The 16570-nt window shown below is 40.9% G+C and overlaps 3 protein-coding genes across 3 annotated transcripts; all 3 read right to left on the bottom strand.

The window, feature by feature from the left end:
* Positions 1–414: 414 nt before the first annotated feature.
* LOC108153886 (odorant receptor 83a) lies at positions 415–2032 on the bottom strand. Its single transcript, XM_017283986.2, has 4 exons — positions 1487–2032; positions 1231–1430; positions 621–1173; positions 415–557 (listed from the first exon to the last, which is right to left on the bottom strand). Exons 1-4 carry the CDS (start codon positions 2030–2032, stop codon positions 498–500), a joined length of 1359 nt encoding a protein of 452 aa, XP_017139475.1. The 3' UTR covers positions 415–497.
* A 1132-nt stretch (positions 2033–3164) lies between these two features.
* Positions 3165–7177, bottom strand: LOC108154294 (alpha-tocopherol transfer protein-like). The gene is made up of 3 exons (XM_017284546.2): positions 7055–7177; positions 4109–4413; positions 3165–4049 (listed from the first exon to the last, which is right to left on the bottom strand). The coding sequence occupies exons 2-3, from the start codon at positions 4411–4413 to the stop codon at positions 3428–3430; spliced, it is 927 nt and encodes a 308-aa protein (XP_017140035.1). The 5' UTR covers positions 7055–7177; the 3' UTR covers positions 3165–3427.
* A 3747-nt stretch (positions 7178–10924) lies between these two features.
* LOC108157640 (odorant receptor coreceptor) lies at positions 10925–13551 on the bottom strand. Its single transcript, XM_017289784.1, has 6 exons — positions 13244–13551; positions 12650–13164; positions 12361–12592; positions 11289–11493; positions 11066–11221; positions 10925–10975 (listed from the first exon to the last, which is right to left on the bottom strand). The coding sequence occupies exons 1-6, from the start codon at positions 13549–13551 to the stop codon at positions 10925–10927; spliced, it is 1467 nt and encodes a 488-aa protein (XP_017145273.1).
* Between the last annotated feature and the right edge of the window lie 3019 nt (positions 13552–16570).

Genomic DNA, 16570 nt, shown 5'->3' with positions numbered 1-16570 from the left:
AACCTTTTTTCTCTAATTTCCTGTATTGTCGTTCGATATTTTCATATATGTATGCTGTAGTTGATATATATATCATTAATATGGAGTTAATTATTTTCCATAAATTACATACATTTCATAACTAAATCTGAATGAAAGAATTTTTACTAAAATTGTATGAAATAATTTACTTGATTAGAACCAGAAATATAAATACTTGAAAGGAATTATTTTTAGTTTCCAATTTAATGAAATTTGAATATATTGAAACACTGAAACATTTAAGCTTTAGTTTGATAGAATATTTCTGGTTAACCTTGCACAATTTCGACTGTCTTATAGCTTCGAAACGCACTGTATGAGAGTGTAATGTGTGAGCCATTGCCAAAGTTGATAGAATTATTGAGGAAATATGAATTAAAACCATGAGTTTGCATCTGTTTATTAAAATGCTAATATTTTTTATAATTACTAAAAATTGTATAAATAAAATCGAAAATCGAAATCCGAACGATTGTCTAGCCCCGAGCATCCATCTTTTGGAGGAGCGTGAGAAATGAGAAGGCTGTGGTGATGGTCTGGAAGGGAACCGATTAAATTAATAGGTGAACATTTGAAAAAGTAATCGAATTCTAAAATACCCCTCTAAAGCGATCCACATTCAGGTTGGTGATCTTTCCCGCCGTTAACTGGAACTGTTTCCGGGCATTCAGCATGAAGAACATATAATCGCTGCGTATTTCTCGAAGGTGTCTCTGCCAGGGACTCCTCCATAGGGCCTCGCCACACCTTTGGCTGTTCTGGTAGACCACATCCGCAAAGTAGCAGATTATGAAGAGCTCGTAGAGCACCAGTAGCAAGTACTGACCGAGAGATACCATCCGCATAAACGAGTTGGCCGTAGTGCTTTTGGTCGAGACGAAAGCCACCAGGCACATGAGGAAGGTGACCTCTCCAATCTTGAGAAACCAAATGGGACTGTAGAAGCGCTCCATTTTCTTGAGTACGTCTACTATATAGCGATGGTGGTCAATGCAGTGCCTGAAGGATCGCTTGAAGGCTTTAAGGAAATCTCTAGAGGATTCATCTTGCGGTGGTTGCTGGAGTAGCTGCTCTAAAGGGGTCTCTTCTTCATGGGAATAGGCATACTGATTGGGTTCAGCATCGGCAATAGACTGTTCAGATTGGAGTTGTCTGTAGATGGGAAGCTAATGGATATTAAGGTTTTCATTTGAGTTTTTGAATGTAAACCTCAGTTCTTCCATATTCCCGCCCATATGTATATAACTGGTGGCCAAGACATTCTTCAGGCTGCAGAAGAGAACGTCATATTGCCCCGATAAAAGCACACAGAACACCATATGAAGACCACTAGAAGACGCGAAAGAAGCAGCCACTTGAATCTGGCCCATGGCCTGCAGAAAGAAGACTGTTTCATATACAATGGGTTGCTAGAGAAAAGATTACTTTATTTTACATTTAGTCAGAGATAGAGAACTATATTTACCGTATAATCAAATGGATACCAACAGGCCAGAGGCAGACTCTTGTCCCTATAGGCGATGGGCAGCACAAGCCAGAATATGGTTCCAATATAACAGCAATAAACATACGTTTTAATCCACAATTTGGACACGTGATGAGCCCCCGACATGGTCACATAGCTGAAACCCAGAGCAGAACGCGTGTGATAGTTCTCATTGATTATTGACATAATTTCATCGAGCATCTTTGGCCGGAACCGTCTGAAGTACAGCTTCATGGTGATGGTCCACAGATAGATTATTGTTTGTATCATGCAGTTGACGAAGAAGTCCAAGTCCCCCTGGCCATAGTTGATGTAAATTGTGCAGATGTACAAGCCAAGAATATGCACGGACACAAAGTAGTTGAAGATCTCGTAGAACCAATCCAGTACTCGCCCCAGGAGCGAGTCGTGGGAATACCCAAATGGATACATGGCTGCTATGCACATGGTATAACGCACAAAGACGAATAGATCTCGACGTTCTGAGTCGTCTTTAATCTTAAGTGGAGGGTTTCTTTCTTTCATGGTGTCTTTACGGATTATTAGGAGCATTTCTGATGTGATATCCTTATATATGCTGAATATTTCTATCATTTTATTTCTATAAACTAAAAATTATATACTCTCGACCAAGAAAACTTTAAATTACATGTTGCAATGAGGCAAGACAGCAGCAGACACCCAAAATGCCTCTACAAATTAATATAATTTGAATAAATAATAAGCAAATTGATTTAGGAAAACTTTTGGTTGAAGCAATTACCAAAAGTTTGGCAACTTTGTGGTGGAAATAACTTAATGAATGCTTAACCGTACGAAAGAAGATTTTTCTCCATTAATTATTTACAATATTTGTTTCTTCATTTCGAAAGCTGTTGCAGCACAATGTGTGATTCCTCAACCAATTTGTGGGTATTGCATTTGTTCATGCTTCATTTAATTCCATTTGGCTTAAGAGTTTATCTGTGAAGTTGGTCAACAGACATTTACTCAAAAATATGGTTTAGTTGTGGGAAATTTGGCAACATTTCTTTGCAAATCATAACGCCACTTGACCGTCTAGGCAGGCAAACAAATTCTTAGCCATTCCTCAGACTGACATTCGACTTAAAAAAGAAAGGAAATTTACAAAAATCTTTACATTGAAAGGCAGTGCAGAGCAGACCATGTCCGGAGTCGAGTCGTGACTGCGAAATGTCGGCCACGCTTGATTTCGTACGCCGAATCGCTCACAGGACAATGGGAAAAGGAACCAATATGTCAGGCGAAGTAAGTCAAGTGGGAGGATTGTCCTGCTCAGCCCTTTGCCTCTCCTAGTGTCGTGGGAGGAGGAACTGCGACAAGTTTCCGTTTCCGCCATCAATGTGCATGTTGCACAAAGTGGAGACACGCGACGCGACGAGTGAAATATGCTCTTGTATGCATCTGTGTCTGCATCTGGGTGTGTGTGTGTGTGTGAGTGTGCTCTTGTGGCAGATGCAATCAACAATCGGATAGTCAGTGCAGTCAGTAGTCTTCACTATATTCGTGGCCATTACTTGTACTTTAATGGGGCATTCGCTGAGAAATGTCGAGTCGTATTTTTCATTTCGTTGCTTTCGTTGTTCACCCGCCCAATGCCACTTCTCCTTGTTGGATAGTGTAAACGACATGTGGATTTTATTTATTCATTCCTTAATATGCTGCTGCTTCTTTATTATTGTATGTAATTACTGCGATGTACGAATGAGAAGATATATACGAGTACGAGTATATGTAGTAAATAGGTAATGGAACAGGCGACAGAATGAAGCGTTTAAGCAATAGTAGTGCACAGTAGCTTGGACTAAACAAATGAGTGGCTAAAATATACACAAGTAGATGCGCTTGGGGCATAAGGCATGGTGCGTGGGGCATGGACGTGGGTATGCGGAGGCGTGATCAATCGATGTTCAGCTGACGGAAGGTCCCTTCCATGCCGAACAGATCATCGCTGGTCTTTGGGGCGCCGGGGCGCAGAGATTCATTGGCCTTCTTATCCTCCTGTTCCTGGAACCACTTGGTGTTGTCGGCCAGCTTCTGCTTCCACCACTTATTAAGCTCCACGACGCTGCCAGCCTTGCCGCCGTACTCATCGGGCAAGAGATCTTTGGGCACCACCTTGTAGAGACTGTCGATATCGTTGTGGAAGGTGATGCGGCTGCGGATCTTCTCCTTCACGAATGGCTTCACAAAGTTGAAGATGGTGTCGACCAGCGGGGAGATGTTGATCACATGGACCTCCTTCACCTTCACTGGATAGCCCTCCTGGACGGCAATGAGAAACTTCTTCACCACCGAGGGTGAGAATTTGGCAAAGTGAGCGGCACTGGCTGGGGCCGCGTCCAGAATGAAGATGTCACCGGCAATGCCGATTGTCTCCTCCGCCAGACGCACATCTCCGATCATCAGAGCCACCTTCATGGCGTCCAGAATGTGGTGCGGCTGGAAGTCGCAGTCGATGCCCCTCACAAACGTGATCCGACGTCCATTGGGAGTGATCCCTGGCAGGGTGGGGCAGTGTCTGAGGGATATCAATGGATTAAGAACAGATCCCCAGACTATGGCTACTCTTCTACTTACACATAGTCAAGCACAAGGCTGAGCTCCTCGCGATTGATGTCCCGATTCGAGAAGACCTCCGGTACCGCATTCCGCATCGTGTAGTACATGTCTAGCTTCTTCTTTACCTTCTCCAGACTGAACTTGCAGCCGCGCAGGAACGTGGTCAGACGCATGTCGTCCATGTCCTTGGGCAGATGCGGCTGTGTCTCCAGCCACTCGCGGATCAGCTTGATATCACGCTCAATGTCGGCTGGATCCTCAGGTTCGCGCAGCTCCTCGCGAATGGTTACGCGCTGAGCGGGTGTGGGGTGTAGCATCATCATCTAGGGATGGAAGAGACGGATATATTCGATTATGGAAGGAAAAAGTGTAAGTTTTCTGAAGGTAAACGTGTTCCAAATGAAACATAAATTGTTCATTGTGCATTCAATTTAGTTCCCTAACTTTTTCTACAGATCAAAGTCACATCTGAGGTCCATTATAATGACGATCCCCCATTCTACGCTTACCGCTCTATTGCAACACTTTATTTTTATTATTTTTGACATTTTAATTGCGCGCTTTCAAAATGGTTCCCCCGTCTTGCGGTCACACGTCAGTGCCTCGATTCATTACTTTGCATGGAGCTATGGCCAAATATGCATTACTCCAGACCCGTCCCTGCCCCTGCCCCTGCCCAGAGCAGGTGTTCGGGTACTTAGAGACCCTACTTTGCGTAAGGGCCACAACAAAATTAGCTGACATCGACCTCAAAAACTATTCATGGCTTTGCTTCTTTCTCTATTGTTTTTAGCGCTTGTCAGCTCTGCTGTTTGTGCGATCATCCATATAAGAAAACCCGAAATGCGTAACAAAATACATATAGTATGTTGGGAGGAAGGGACATAAAATAATTATAATGCAAATCTCTTCTGATCTTAGGTAAAGCTTTGGTTTGGGGAGCGTACAATAATGATAAATGTATAATGGCATATACTATGTATTACTGTATTATATATTTTGTTTAAATACTTCAGAGCTTTTGTTTACGCTCTTTGGGGCGTGATTTTCTGTTTTGGCTTGTTGATTTTTCTGTGTCTCTTTTTTTTTAGTCAGGCATACAATTTTACTTTCTGCCATGAGGTAATTGACTTTTGAAGATTTATACGAGTATATATAAATTAGCTTGAGTAGAGAATGAAAGCTATTAGATTTGAAGGCGACATTCCGAATAAAGAATAATTGCGGAATAAATCACTACCTTTCTATAATGGAAACCAATCTTTTTGTGTTGATCAGAAGAAGTTTTCTTTCTACATCTGGAACACTTCAGACTGAGATTCCATTTGGGGTCAACAGCAAAAACAATTGGTAAGAGGCAGAGCTCTCGAAATAAGCCAAAAACCTAAGCTCAAGCTAACGAAAATGAAAGCGATTTGATTTAGGATACTTTGTGCACCATTTACCACCAGCAGCTGCAAGTATGAAGTTGCATATTGCAACCTGTTAGAATTGCAATTACCGGCGGTGATGTTGGCGGTGATTTTTCAGGAGGAGGCACGTCTAGACTCGAAATTACTGTGTGTATGTGGTTACTGCTGATGTTGCAGGCACTGCTAATGGCCATTGCGTCTGTTGCAAATGTGGCTAGCCTGCAACTCTGCGGCACATATTGCGAAAATCTTCAGCAAAACAAAACAGCGCGAAACCAGACGATAATCAAGCGGCCAAGAGTCAAGAAAAATGGTCAGAAAACTGGTTTTACCAACTCATTTTTCCTTCTTTTTTCGGTCTTTTCAGGCTTCAGTGGAAGTGCTTTCGGTTTTAGACTCTTTCAGCTTTTGTCTCTCCTCTGTACCTGTCTCTCTCTTTGCGCCATTTGCCATTACAATAATTCTGTTTGCCCATTTATTTTGTAATGCTATTACTTTTTGAGTAAGAATTTCAGCAACATTTGTGGGTAACATTTAAGTGCCTGAGGAAGTGGCCTGCAAACAAGTACGAGTTTCGGCTTTAAAGAAGAACGAAGTCGAATTGAAAGGGCTTGGCATTCTTCATACTAAATGTTATTTACTTCTTATGAGGGATTATAATTATGAAGAATTTTTAATAGATTTCAGGTATTAGTTTTGTTAAAAGTAAAGGTATTTTAAAGCAATTGTTGAAATGATTCGGAATTATAAATTCCAAGAATGACTTTTACTTTTTTAATTCAAGGAAATCAATCGATTGGTTTTCATTTGTACACAAATTTTCTTTTTAAAAGAAAACTTTGTTGAAAAAATGACTCCAAAACTAGTTTCTGGTTTGAGCTTGGGAACTGGAAATGATTTTAAATACTTAGATGAACTCCAAAGCTTATTTTGATTGGAAGGTTTCTTTTTATTCTTTCGAGTTGTATTTTTCATCTCTTATATTTTTATTATATCCAAAAACTATAAATTTTCCTGATAAATATATATAAGAGTATTGTATTCCATTGTTAGCTACATTTTTAAAAGACTACCTAAATAATTAAAATATTTTACCCTTGTCACTCACTTCTGTCATATTTCCCACATAATAAAAAAGTCATTAAACTCTGAGCTTCAAAAACTACGCCAAAGTTATTCCTTGCATATGTGATGCATTTTATGAATTCTCTTAAGATTCTTTTGAACATTGTTGGACAGCATAAATCTCTATTCTTATTATTCTTTGGCATTCAGCTTGAGTTATTTGCACAATTTTAAAGCGAGTTATTGTTCCATTGTGGAATTTATGGACCTCCGTTGGATGGTCTCCCCCAAAAATCCTTCACTTCTTTTGTATGTCTGACATTCCACACATGATTTGCACACTTTATCGCGTTTATTATCCGTCGCACTCATTTAAATTCCATGCATTGTCCTCCGCTGTACACATGACAACTGCCCCGCAAAAATGTTGCCACTTCAGAGATATACGAGATGTACTATATGTACGTGTGGTATGAGTAGGGCTCACCTTGGTTAGAGAGTGTTTTGTTAGTTAGTCAGTGAGTAATCCTTTAGTATCCAATGGACAACGCGACGTATGATTGACACAACCGAAGCGCTCAAGATGTTAACTGAAACTGTATGTCTGCAAACATGTTTCGTGCCACTTAAATACTCCGCGAACTTTGAAAACGATGAGATACGACAGAAAACGAACCGCGTTCGGATCGCACACGATTGCAACAACGAATGGCAAAAGAAAACCGAAAGCCATAAAACAGATCATGCCATGAAAATCGGTCAAAGAGAAAAATGCACGCGCTGACTGTTGCTCGTTGGAGGGGGGAGACGGAGAGGAGAGAAGTGCTGCCCATTTGCGCAAGAGAAGTTCAATGAGCGGCGCAGACTGCTGGCCACGCTCCACTGCCGATCCTCCAAACAACTAAACACCATTCGACCAGCAGACAATAATCACACACTCCACGTCGCTCCAGACACTGATCCAACACTCAGACACCAGACAGTGATTCACATCGGACAGATACGATACCATGCACGGCACCTAAATGTCTTATACCCCAACCGACCCTTGACGGCAACCCAAGGGTTTAGCCAAGTTTCGCACCCAAGTTCGTGTCTTCAGTCTTTTGTTTTGGAAGAATGTTATGCGGAGCTATCATTCGTTCTTTTAAGGGCTAAGCTACTTTTGGACCCATCAATCCCCCCTTAAAAATCTTCCATTTCGGATCCCCCATCATTTCCACCCAATTGCTCTTCTTAAACCTAAAAAAGTGCGTGCAAAAAGTGAGCAATTACCCCAAAGCATAAAAGCACTACCACATCTATCGATACGGATTGCATTACGAGTATTGTCTGTCATAATTGTTTCTTTATACTGTACATTTTCAACATTTTCACAATTAAGCAATTTATTGCACATGTGGATTCGTAGGCGCAGTCGAAATTGGATTCGAATTGGATTCCGATTTGAAATTTTACGAATATCTTTCACCAAGTCTCTGTCTGAGTCGTTGAACTTGCCAGGCGTTTCCTCATTTTCATTTAAATAAAAATGTACATTTTCCATAAGTCTAAGCATTGCGTTTTGCCTCTATTTTCTTCGTTTTTCTCTGGTTTTTTGGTTAAGTTTTTATTATTCCACTAGCTGATTGCCAGCAATTATATACGCTCGTATTGGCCAGAGAAGCGGGCTTTCAAAGGGGTTTGCGGGACTGCGGAAAGGGGGTGGAGGGTTTTGACTTTGACTTTGCATGCATTGAACTTGCTCTCGCCCTTTTTTTTTGCCATGAAGCGAACACTACCAGACGCTGCAAGTGTGGAAATAAACGTGAAGCCAAATGCAAAAAAATAATATGGAAAAATGTTGTAACTAACCAAAGCTAGGACTGCACCTATAATGGCAGTATAAGAACTTGAAATGCAACAGAAAAAAGCTGATGATGTTGGTGTCTTATGCGTGTTTTATGAATGAATGAAATTATCTGGGATACCATAAGAACTAACATATTTTTTTTCAGTTTTTCGCATGTGAAAACGTTGTAGCTCTGACACGGAAGTTGTTGTATGCCCAAGAAAGATGTTTTAATTATTACAATAGTTACTCGTATATATTACCTTTTTAATATTATGAGGCACAATTTTCTCCTTAAAGAAAACATTATCCGTATGCCTCATTCCACCAAATATTTTTCTTTTCAGTCTTCTTCAGTCTGTTCTGAAGCTACAGTATATAGGAAAATGTACTCCCAAATTGGACTATGCATTGAAAAATCAACAACACTTTTCGGTCTAAAATGCACCTAAATTATAGCTTTTCAAGAAGCAAAATCTACTATATATATTTGCAATGTAAACTTTTGAACTCTGAAATTTCTCCATTATGCATTGACAAATAAAAATAGCTCAAAACGGAAGAGTTATGTAAACGAAATGTGTTAAGCGGTATATAAAAGTGTCATTAACATGTCGAATATTAAAAAATGTTTCGTACTCGTATAGTGTGGTATGTTGATGACTTGTACTCTTATTTTAATGACTCAATTCGTGAGATGTTTAATGTAAAACCCCGAAAAGAAATCGTACTGCCAATTGACAAATGAGGTTGAACAGCAAAAATCGCAAATACAATTTAAGTTTCGGAAGAACCAGATGTTTGTTTACAAAAGAAAAAAAATTTAGCAAAGAAAACTAATTAAATAGTAGATTTATAAGTTAAGCAGAGTTTCTGCTGTTGCTGGGCCTTCTGTAGCGGCTGTTGTTGCATTTCCAAAGTCAAGAAACTTTCATTGGCAGACGAAAGTCGGCGCAATAAAGAAATTAACAGTAAGAAGTGGCTGGTTAGGAGGGATGGGAGGGTGACTAGATAGTATATACACTTCTGCGACGCCTTACCTGTACCACACACACACTCTGCCAGCTTAGGTTGTAGTGCTTCGTTGTTCGCTTTTCGTTTTTGTACTCTTAAAAAGGTAGAGGGTATTATGCCGTTGATAAGGTGTTTGTACAAAAAAAAAAGAGTTGATTTTTTTCCCTTTTCTAAATTAGCATCAGAATTCCTTCAGTTTCAAAGATATCTGGTCGAAAGCTTTATTTTTTGTAGCACATGGTGCCACAGTTCTGATGAAAATATTGTTCTTTAACGTCTTACCAATTTATCAAATTAAATCCACCTCGGATCACTTTATTAAATAGCAGACAAAAAATAGTTCAATTCTAAGAGTATGTACTTCTTCGGTGGCCAAGCAAGGCCTTTCTTTCCTTTTGTTTTATGAAAGCTGTAAGAAATAAAAACTTTTGGCTGAATGTACCGAGCGTGGCCGCATTAAAAGTTCGAGTTGTATAGCGTTTTCTTAACTCTTAGCTGTTTCTTAGCTCTGTTTTCTCGAGTTCAGTTCCAGCAGCGAGCTCCGACCGAAGTTGGGCAATTTCAAAAACCATAAAGTGCGCTTTCAAAATGCCAACAAAAATATAAGAGCAGCACACATGTGTATACAAATATGTACCACATATATAAAAATGCGCGTATGTAGATATGTGTGATTTGAAACTACACTTTTGCCACATTTCGTTTAATTGTTCGCATTCGGCTGCAATTGTGGATGATTGTTTAGTGCTTCTATTATTGCGCCAGACCAGTTGGCCATTAATTGCCACCGCGATTGCCAAAAAATATATCATTCGAAGAGATGGAAAGATGGAAAACTCTGGCCAAAGATGGTGATACATAATTTATATTCAATTAAGTTCGTTTTGGCCATGCGGCGGGGGAAAACTATGGGAGCATGCAACGGCAGTGAAGCGTGTGATGGCTGTGGCTGTGGCTGGGCATGAATCAGAGTCTGCATCGTTAAGAGCATGCCACACGTGGAGAAGGTCTGGCCACTGATTAAGTTTCAGAGGTAATACTAAATAAACCCCAGCTCAACCATCTTCAAGAGGCACTGGCTCCAGACTAGCATTCTGTAATATGTGGTCTCCCAGAGAAACCATAATTATCCTGCTGCCATTAACCAGCTGGCTCTTTACTGACACTTACCGACCCCACTCCCCTTGCATTTTCACTACACATTTATTTGGTTTGCATCTTGAGTTTACATTGAAAGCTCTACATGTGTACAAAAATCGATAAATATTTCAAGGCCTCTATTTGCGCCCCAGCATGTAAGTATTCCAGGTCCCACGGGGCTCGTTCGTCGTCCTTCGACTTGGTATGGTATAAAATATATATAATTTGCGTTATAATTGCTCTACAATGTGTGGTTTGTTGAGGGGGAGTCGTTGTAGAGGGGTTTAGTTTGGGGCTTAGCACGGGGACTCCTTGGCATTCGCTTTCCAGGCACAGACTATCCATCAATCCATCAAGTCCGCCAGGAGCCGTTCACTTGAGCTGCACCAGCACCATGAAATAGGTGACAACGGCGCCCAGAACCTGCAATGCATATGATACAGGTTTTAATGTATTTGTTACCTTATTTATTTTCCAATCGAGTGGAAGTGAAATCCAATTCGAAGAACGTACCGAGGCAAACAAATCCAGCGAGACGGTAAAGAACTTGGCACCCGATATGCTCATGGCCTTCTGGCACTGCTGGCACACGATCTGAACGAAGGTCTTGGCCTCCTCGGAGCCATCGTACCAGTGGCAGGAGTAGGCGGCCTCCATGACTGATGAGCTCTGTTGCAAGCAGCCTCAAAAGTTAGTTATTCCATGTGGAATACTCGGCTCAGCCCTCCACACTCACCTCCTCAATCAGCCGATTGCCAAAGATGCAAAAGTGAAACACCTGTGCCAGGGCATAGCCCAAATATCCGACAACCGTAAAGGCGTAGACATTGACTCCGGTAATTTTCGTTGCCTGATAGGCGAGCAGGGTCAGCTTGATGGTCGAGGTCAACATGTGCAGCAGCAGGGCAGCTCCGTAGGTGTCTCCAATGGCAGCCACCAGGCTGCCAACGAGAGTGGTAAAAGGGTTAGAGAGTGGGTCAATAAGTTGGTCAACAAATCACGAAACTCCCAGACTTTACAAGGCAAACAATGCTAAAGGGAATGGGCAGCCCCTGGGGCACGAGACGATGCAATCATTTAACAGAGATTCCAACGACAGGCATTGCAATTGAGGAAATAATCTAGCAAATCAAATAAACTGCAGCAAGTCCTGGGCACGGCCAATGAATGCTCTGAATAAGTTTGTTTGTAGCTTAGATAGAGAGATAGAGAAATTTAATTTTCGAAATAAACAATGAAATTGATTGTCATGTAAGATAGGAAATAGAAGTTATTGAATGGTAGTTGCTCGAATTTACAGGCATTTATCTTTATCTATATTCATTGCTTTTTAATAAGAGTTATCTCAGACTATCAAGCTGTCAGGTAATAAACTACGACTAGAATGCATAAGCCGTGCCCTTTACTTTATACGATTTCTACAATTTATGGATATTTATCTAAAGAAGTTGGAGTAAAGTAATTATTCTCTAGTTCTAATAATGTTGTGGGTTAGAAATGGCTTTAATTTGATTCTTTTTAATGGAATTTAACTAGTATTAAAAGATGTTTATTCAAATATGTTATTTTGGATAGTATAATACAATATTTAGAATTATCAGCAACTCTTCAACTGCAGTAAAAAACTTTTGAATTTCTCTCACCGAATGCAAAACCAATTTCAAGCACTGAACCACACAACTTATTAAGTGCACAAAAAGCAATCACAGGACACAGGCACTCCATCTGTCTATCTGTCCTTCAACCGAAACAAAACCCCAGAAGCCCAGCCATAATCTAGATGTAAAATTGTGCAGGTTTTGACTCACCGCACCACGTGCTTGTGCCGCTCCACCCAGTACTTGATGGCGCTGCGCACCATCATCTCCTGTTTTTTGGTCAGGCCATTGGGATTAGCCCCGTTTGCCGCTCCGCCGCCGTTGCCATTACCATTGCCATTGCCAAAGGACTGGAGGGTGGTCGGTGCACGGAACTGGGCGCCCCAATCGGCTTTGGAACTGTAGACGCCGGACATGTCCAGGTCGTTGCCGGGATCCTTTTCTGCAATTCAATTCCAGCTGAATGAAGCAATTAGTGGGGATGTAAATGGGGACTCACCCTCATTCCGAATGAGCTCGGACTTGGATTGGGCCGAGAGCGATCTGAAGAGAGCAGCCGAGTTGGGTCTGTACGTGTCCAGGGAGGCGGATAGCTCCATCAGTGGCTTCATGATGCCCTTGAGATGCTGCAGCTGTTCGCAGGCGAAGATCAGCCAGGAGCAGAACATCACGTCGCACAGGTTCGAGTGGATCATAGAGAAGAGAACGTAGTAGACCTGAAAGGCAAAGCTTATCATGTAGAACATGCCATGGAATGCATTCCACGGATAGAACGACTTGATGGGCAGTCGTGGAATTTCCACGGCCATGCTGGAGTTAGTCTCATGGTCAACCACCATCTTGACACTGTCCCCGAAGAAGGTGATGGTGGTCCAGGCAGTGGCCGAGAGGATGGTCGTTAGCATCACCAGAAAGAAGAGCTTCCGCATTTTGGCCAAAGCAATCGAGTGGTAGCGGGCATCCGATTCGGCGAACAATGGATGAGAGTTCACCTGGTTCCAGATGTTCAGCGTTCTGCAAAGGAATGACATAAGTGGTCAGGAAATTCTTACCCCTCCACAGGGACAGGGACCAAAAAAGGGACCACATTCACCTGTAAAAATTCTTCTGATTCACAGCCAAATATATAAATTTTGTGATGCAATGAGTAAAGAACAATGCAGTAATTGTATTCCCTGACAATTCATTGACTTCCTCTGCATTCAGAGCCATATTAACCAGAATGAAGATGAATTGCATCAGCAACAGGACCAGATGAATCGAAGAGTACACCTTCTTCATGAACCCGCTTCCGCCGGTAAAATTGTGCATGAAAAGGCCCGAATACTTCATGGCCCGTATATTGGGCATCAGATCGGCCACGAGGCCCGTATACTTGCTGGGCTGCATTGTCGTTGTCATCCTGTCAGAGATGGAAGAGAACCGTGGAAAATCAACGAGGAAATTAATTGGGTTTTCGCCAATTTAATTAGCAATTATTGCAAATGGATTATGTGGGGTGGGTGGGTGGGTTGATGTGGATGGTGGAAATCTCTGCCAGAGTTGGGGAGTATTTCTGGAGCTTTGTCTGATGTCGTGGCTCAAAGGAAAAAATCAGTCCCCAATTTATTCGATTTCGCATGTTTTATTCATGCCAAAAGACCGTCTGATTCTGAGCTATAATTTAGCTGCGCAATGGATAGCCAGCTTTGTGTGTTCTTAACCAGATTCATGGAGACATTTAATCAGTTAAGCTCATGAATAATTTAAATGGAAAATGCAGCCAACAAATTAGTGGCTTATTTCTTCGTTCTTCTACTGCTCCTCATTTTCAAGAACAGATTTCCAGTGAATTCAACTTTAATTAAATGTACAGCTTAGGAATAGTTTTTAAAAGAAAATAATATTCTCACTTAAAATAATTAGTTTATCCAACAAAATATTTTTTTATGATGAAGAAATTTCCAAATATACAATTATTAATTTAGTAAACATTACAGAAACGCAAATCCTTTTTACATTAAAAAAAACTAAATGTGATTTCTTTGAATTTTAAAAATTAAAATATTATATCTATTTGTTAGGAAATTTATTAAAATAAATTTGGAAACTCAAAAAATATTTATATAATTGAAGTAAATGAAAAAAAATATTCAAAACAGTCTTAACGTAAACTAAACGCAAAAACTATACCTGGCCGTTTCTTTTTAAAAAATTCAAATTTAATTGTATTTAAGTTTCCTTAATTAGTTTTTTTTAACAATTTGCTGCACTTTTAGGCCAACATTTCACGCACTGGTTGGTACTTTCAAAAAGTTATACAAATTAATTTCTGATGTTATTTCAGAGAAACCGCAACGAGAACCAAGTTAACCTGCCAGCAAGGCGCTGTCGACGCTAATGAAATGTGAAATCTGAAAAGTTAACAAGTTTTGCTCCTCTTTCGCTGAGGGTTGCGGTCATTGGGGCTGTGCTGTGCATAAAGACGTGTACTTTGAGGAAAGAGTTCCCACGGTTGGGTTAAGGCCACGTCCCTCACACACTGGTAATGAAAAAATATATAGTTTCCTTGGCTAAAAAGCTGAATTTTTAAGCACTCCTAGGCCGAGTTGTATATCGACCAAGTCCGGCTACGTGGTGTGTGCGTTCCCACAATTAAATCGAACGCCCACGAACCTGTCACCGCCGTCTCCAGGTCCATCGTTCGGTGTTTCAGAGGGGTCTGGGTCTGGGTCTGGGTCTGGGTCTGGGTCTGGGTCTGGGTCTGGGTCTGGGTCTGGGTCTGGGTCTGGGTCTGTCTCTGGCTCCAGCTGAGTTCACGTCAACGCGGCGTGTGCGCAATGTGGAAATGGAAAATGGGGTGTATGGAAATGCTAGGCTTCTCCGGCACCGGCTTCGGCTCTGACTATGGCTCTGGTGTAGCATCTGTGGTATCCAAACTTATGCAAATTTTAAAAGCATCGATTATTTTAGTATGCCTGTGTGTATTTGTTGGTCGTAAGTGCCCACCAGAAGGAGGGTGTTGTGCTCTCCTTGGCAGGCACCCATCCTGTTTGCCGCAGATGCCCCTCCCCAAATTTCTGACCTAAAATAATAAAGAAAAAAGTAACATTTATATATTTGCATGGAAATGTGTGGGCTCGTGGCTCGACCTGATGGATAGTTCACGGCTTTGCTGCTAGTTCGAGTGTACTTTGCCTCAATGGGTTCAGCCAGGCATCGAACTCAAATCAAATCGAATCCCCTGGGAAGAGTGAGGCCACAAATTCAGAGGCTTTGATAGATGAACTATTTGAGTTTTGCAATTGGAAATGCTAAAATATTTGTAGAGTACATTTTATTTTAACTGATGTTAATGGTGCTTGAACTAGCATTTTAAAATTATTATTTAAAAGCTTTTTGATTGCTATTGCTGGGAAAACCCTTTGCAGGACTGAAATACTAAATACACCCGAAGCACCCTGTATTCATTTATTCCTGGCCTAAATGGAATTTGTACATGTACAAAGTAACACAAATTAGAGAACGAAAGGAGCAAAACATCTACAATTATTGGCCGACTGCCATTCATGTGTGGTGGACGCACATGTGAAATGAGTTTTAACCAACATCAAAATGTTGTCGGCGACGTGTTTAAACGCTGACAAAGCACTTGCCAATACGAATTCCGATTGTTGTTGTAACTGGACAGGACTTGGGGTATCCGGGTGCTTTGCCAGTTAGTTTACCCTCCCATTCAGATGGCTTTCAAAATAGTGAATGTACGGGTAGACTCGTATGTACATGTAAGCTCTCACACACGCATATGCGAGGGCGGAACACATGGATTATTCAAATGCTGGGTATTTACGCACACCAATTGCGAATACCCCTATGTACGCACGTGCATGTGTTTGTTTTTGTGGGAGATTTAACAATATTGATTCAACATTTAATTGGCCCTGCAAGTGAGCCGATTTCATCCATGTTAACGAAGTTCCCGCATGAAATTTTCGCATTTTTTGTTACCGGATTTCCTCTTTTTCGCTGTTGATTTATTTTTATGGCCTTTCGACTGAAAATTTAATTACGCAGATGCGTTTGCCTCAATTAGCTAACCGCGGTAGTCTGGTCTGGGCAATGTATCCACATTAATTATTTAACAAACATAAATGCCCAGCGGCCTTACATTCATTTACAATTACAATTAATTTGACTAATCTAACGGGGTTTAATGTTTTTGATCGTTTCTCTCGCTCTTTTGCATTGATTAAATACACTTTTGGTAATCATGACCCAAATTAAATTTGACGGTTTATCATATTTACAGCTGTTTGGGAATTGCATAATTTTATGAAATTGATAATGGGACTTCTCCCATTTATCTTCCTTTCTCTTTTTAAGATTCCAATAAATTTCATTTAAATGATGTACCCATCAGGAACACAATTCATCAAAAAAA

The sequence above is a fragment of the Drosophila miranda genome, chromosome 2 (assembly GCF_003369915.1).
Source record: "Drosophila miranda strain MSH22 chromosome 2, D.miranda_PacBio2.1, whole genome shotgun sequence".
NCBI classification, from domain to species: domain Eukaryota; kingdom Metazoa; phylum Arthropoda; class Insecta; order Diptera; family Drosophilidae; genus Drosophila; species Drosophila miranda.
The sequence above is the reverse complement of the archived record's forward strand: the minus strand, read 5'-3'. Positions and strand labels throughout refer to the sequence as shown.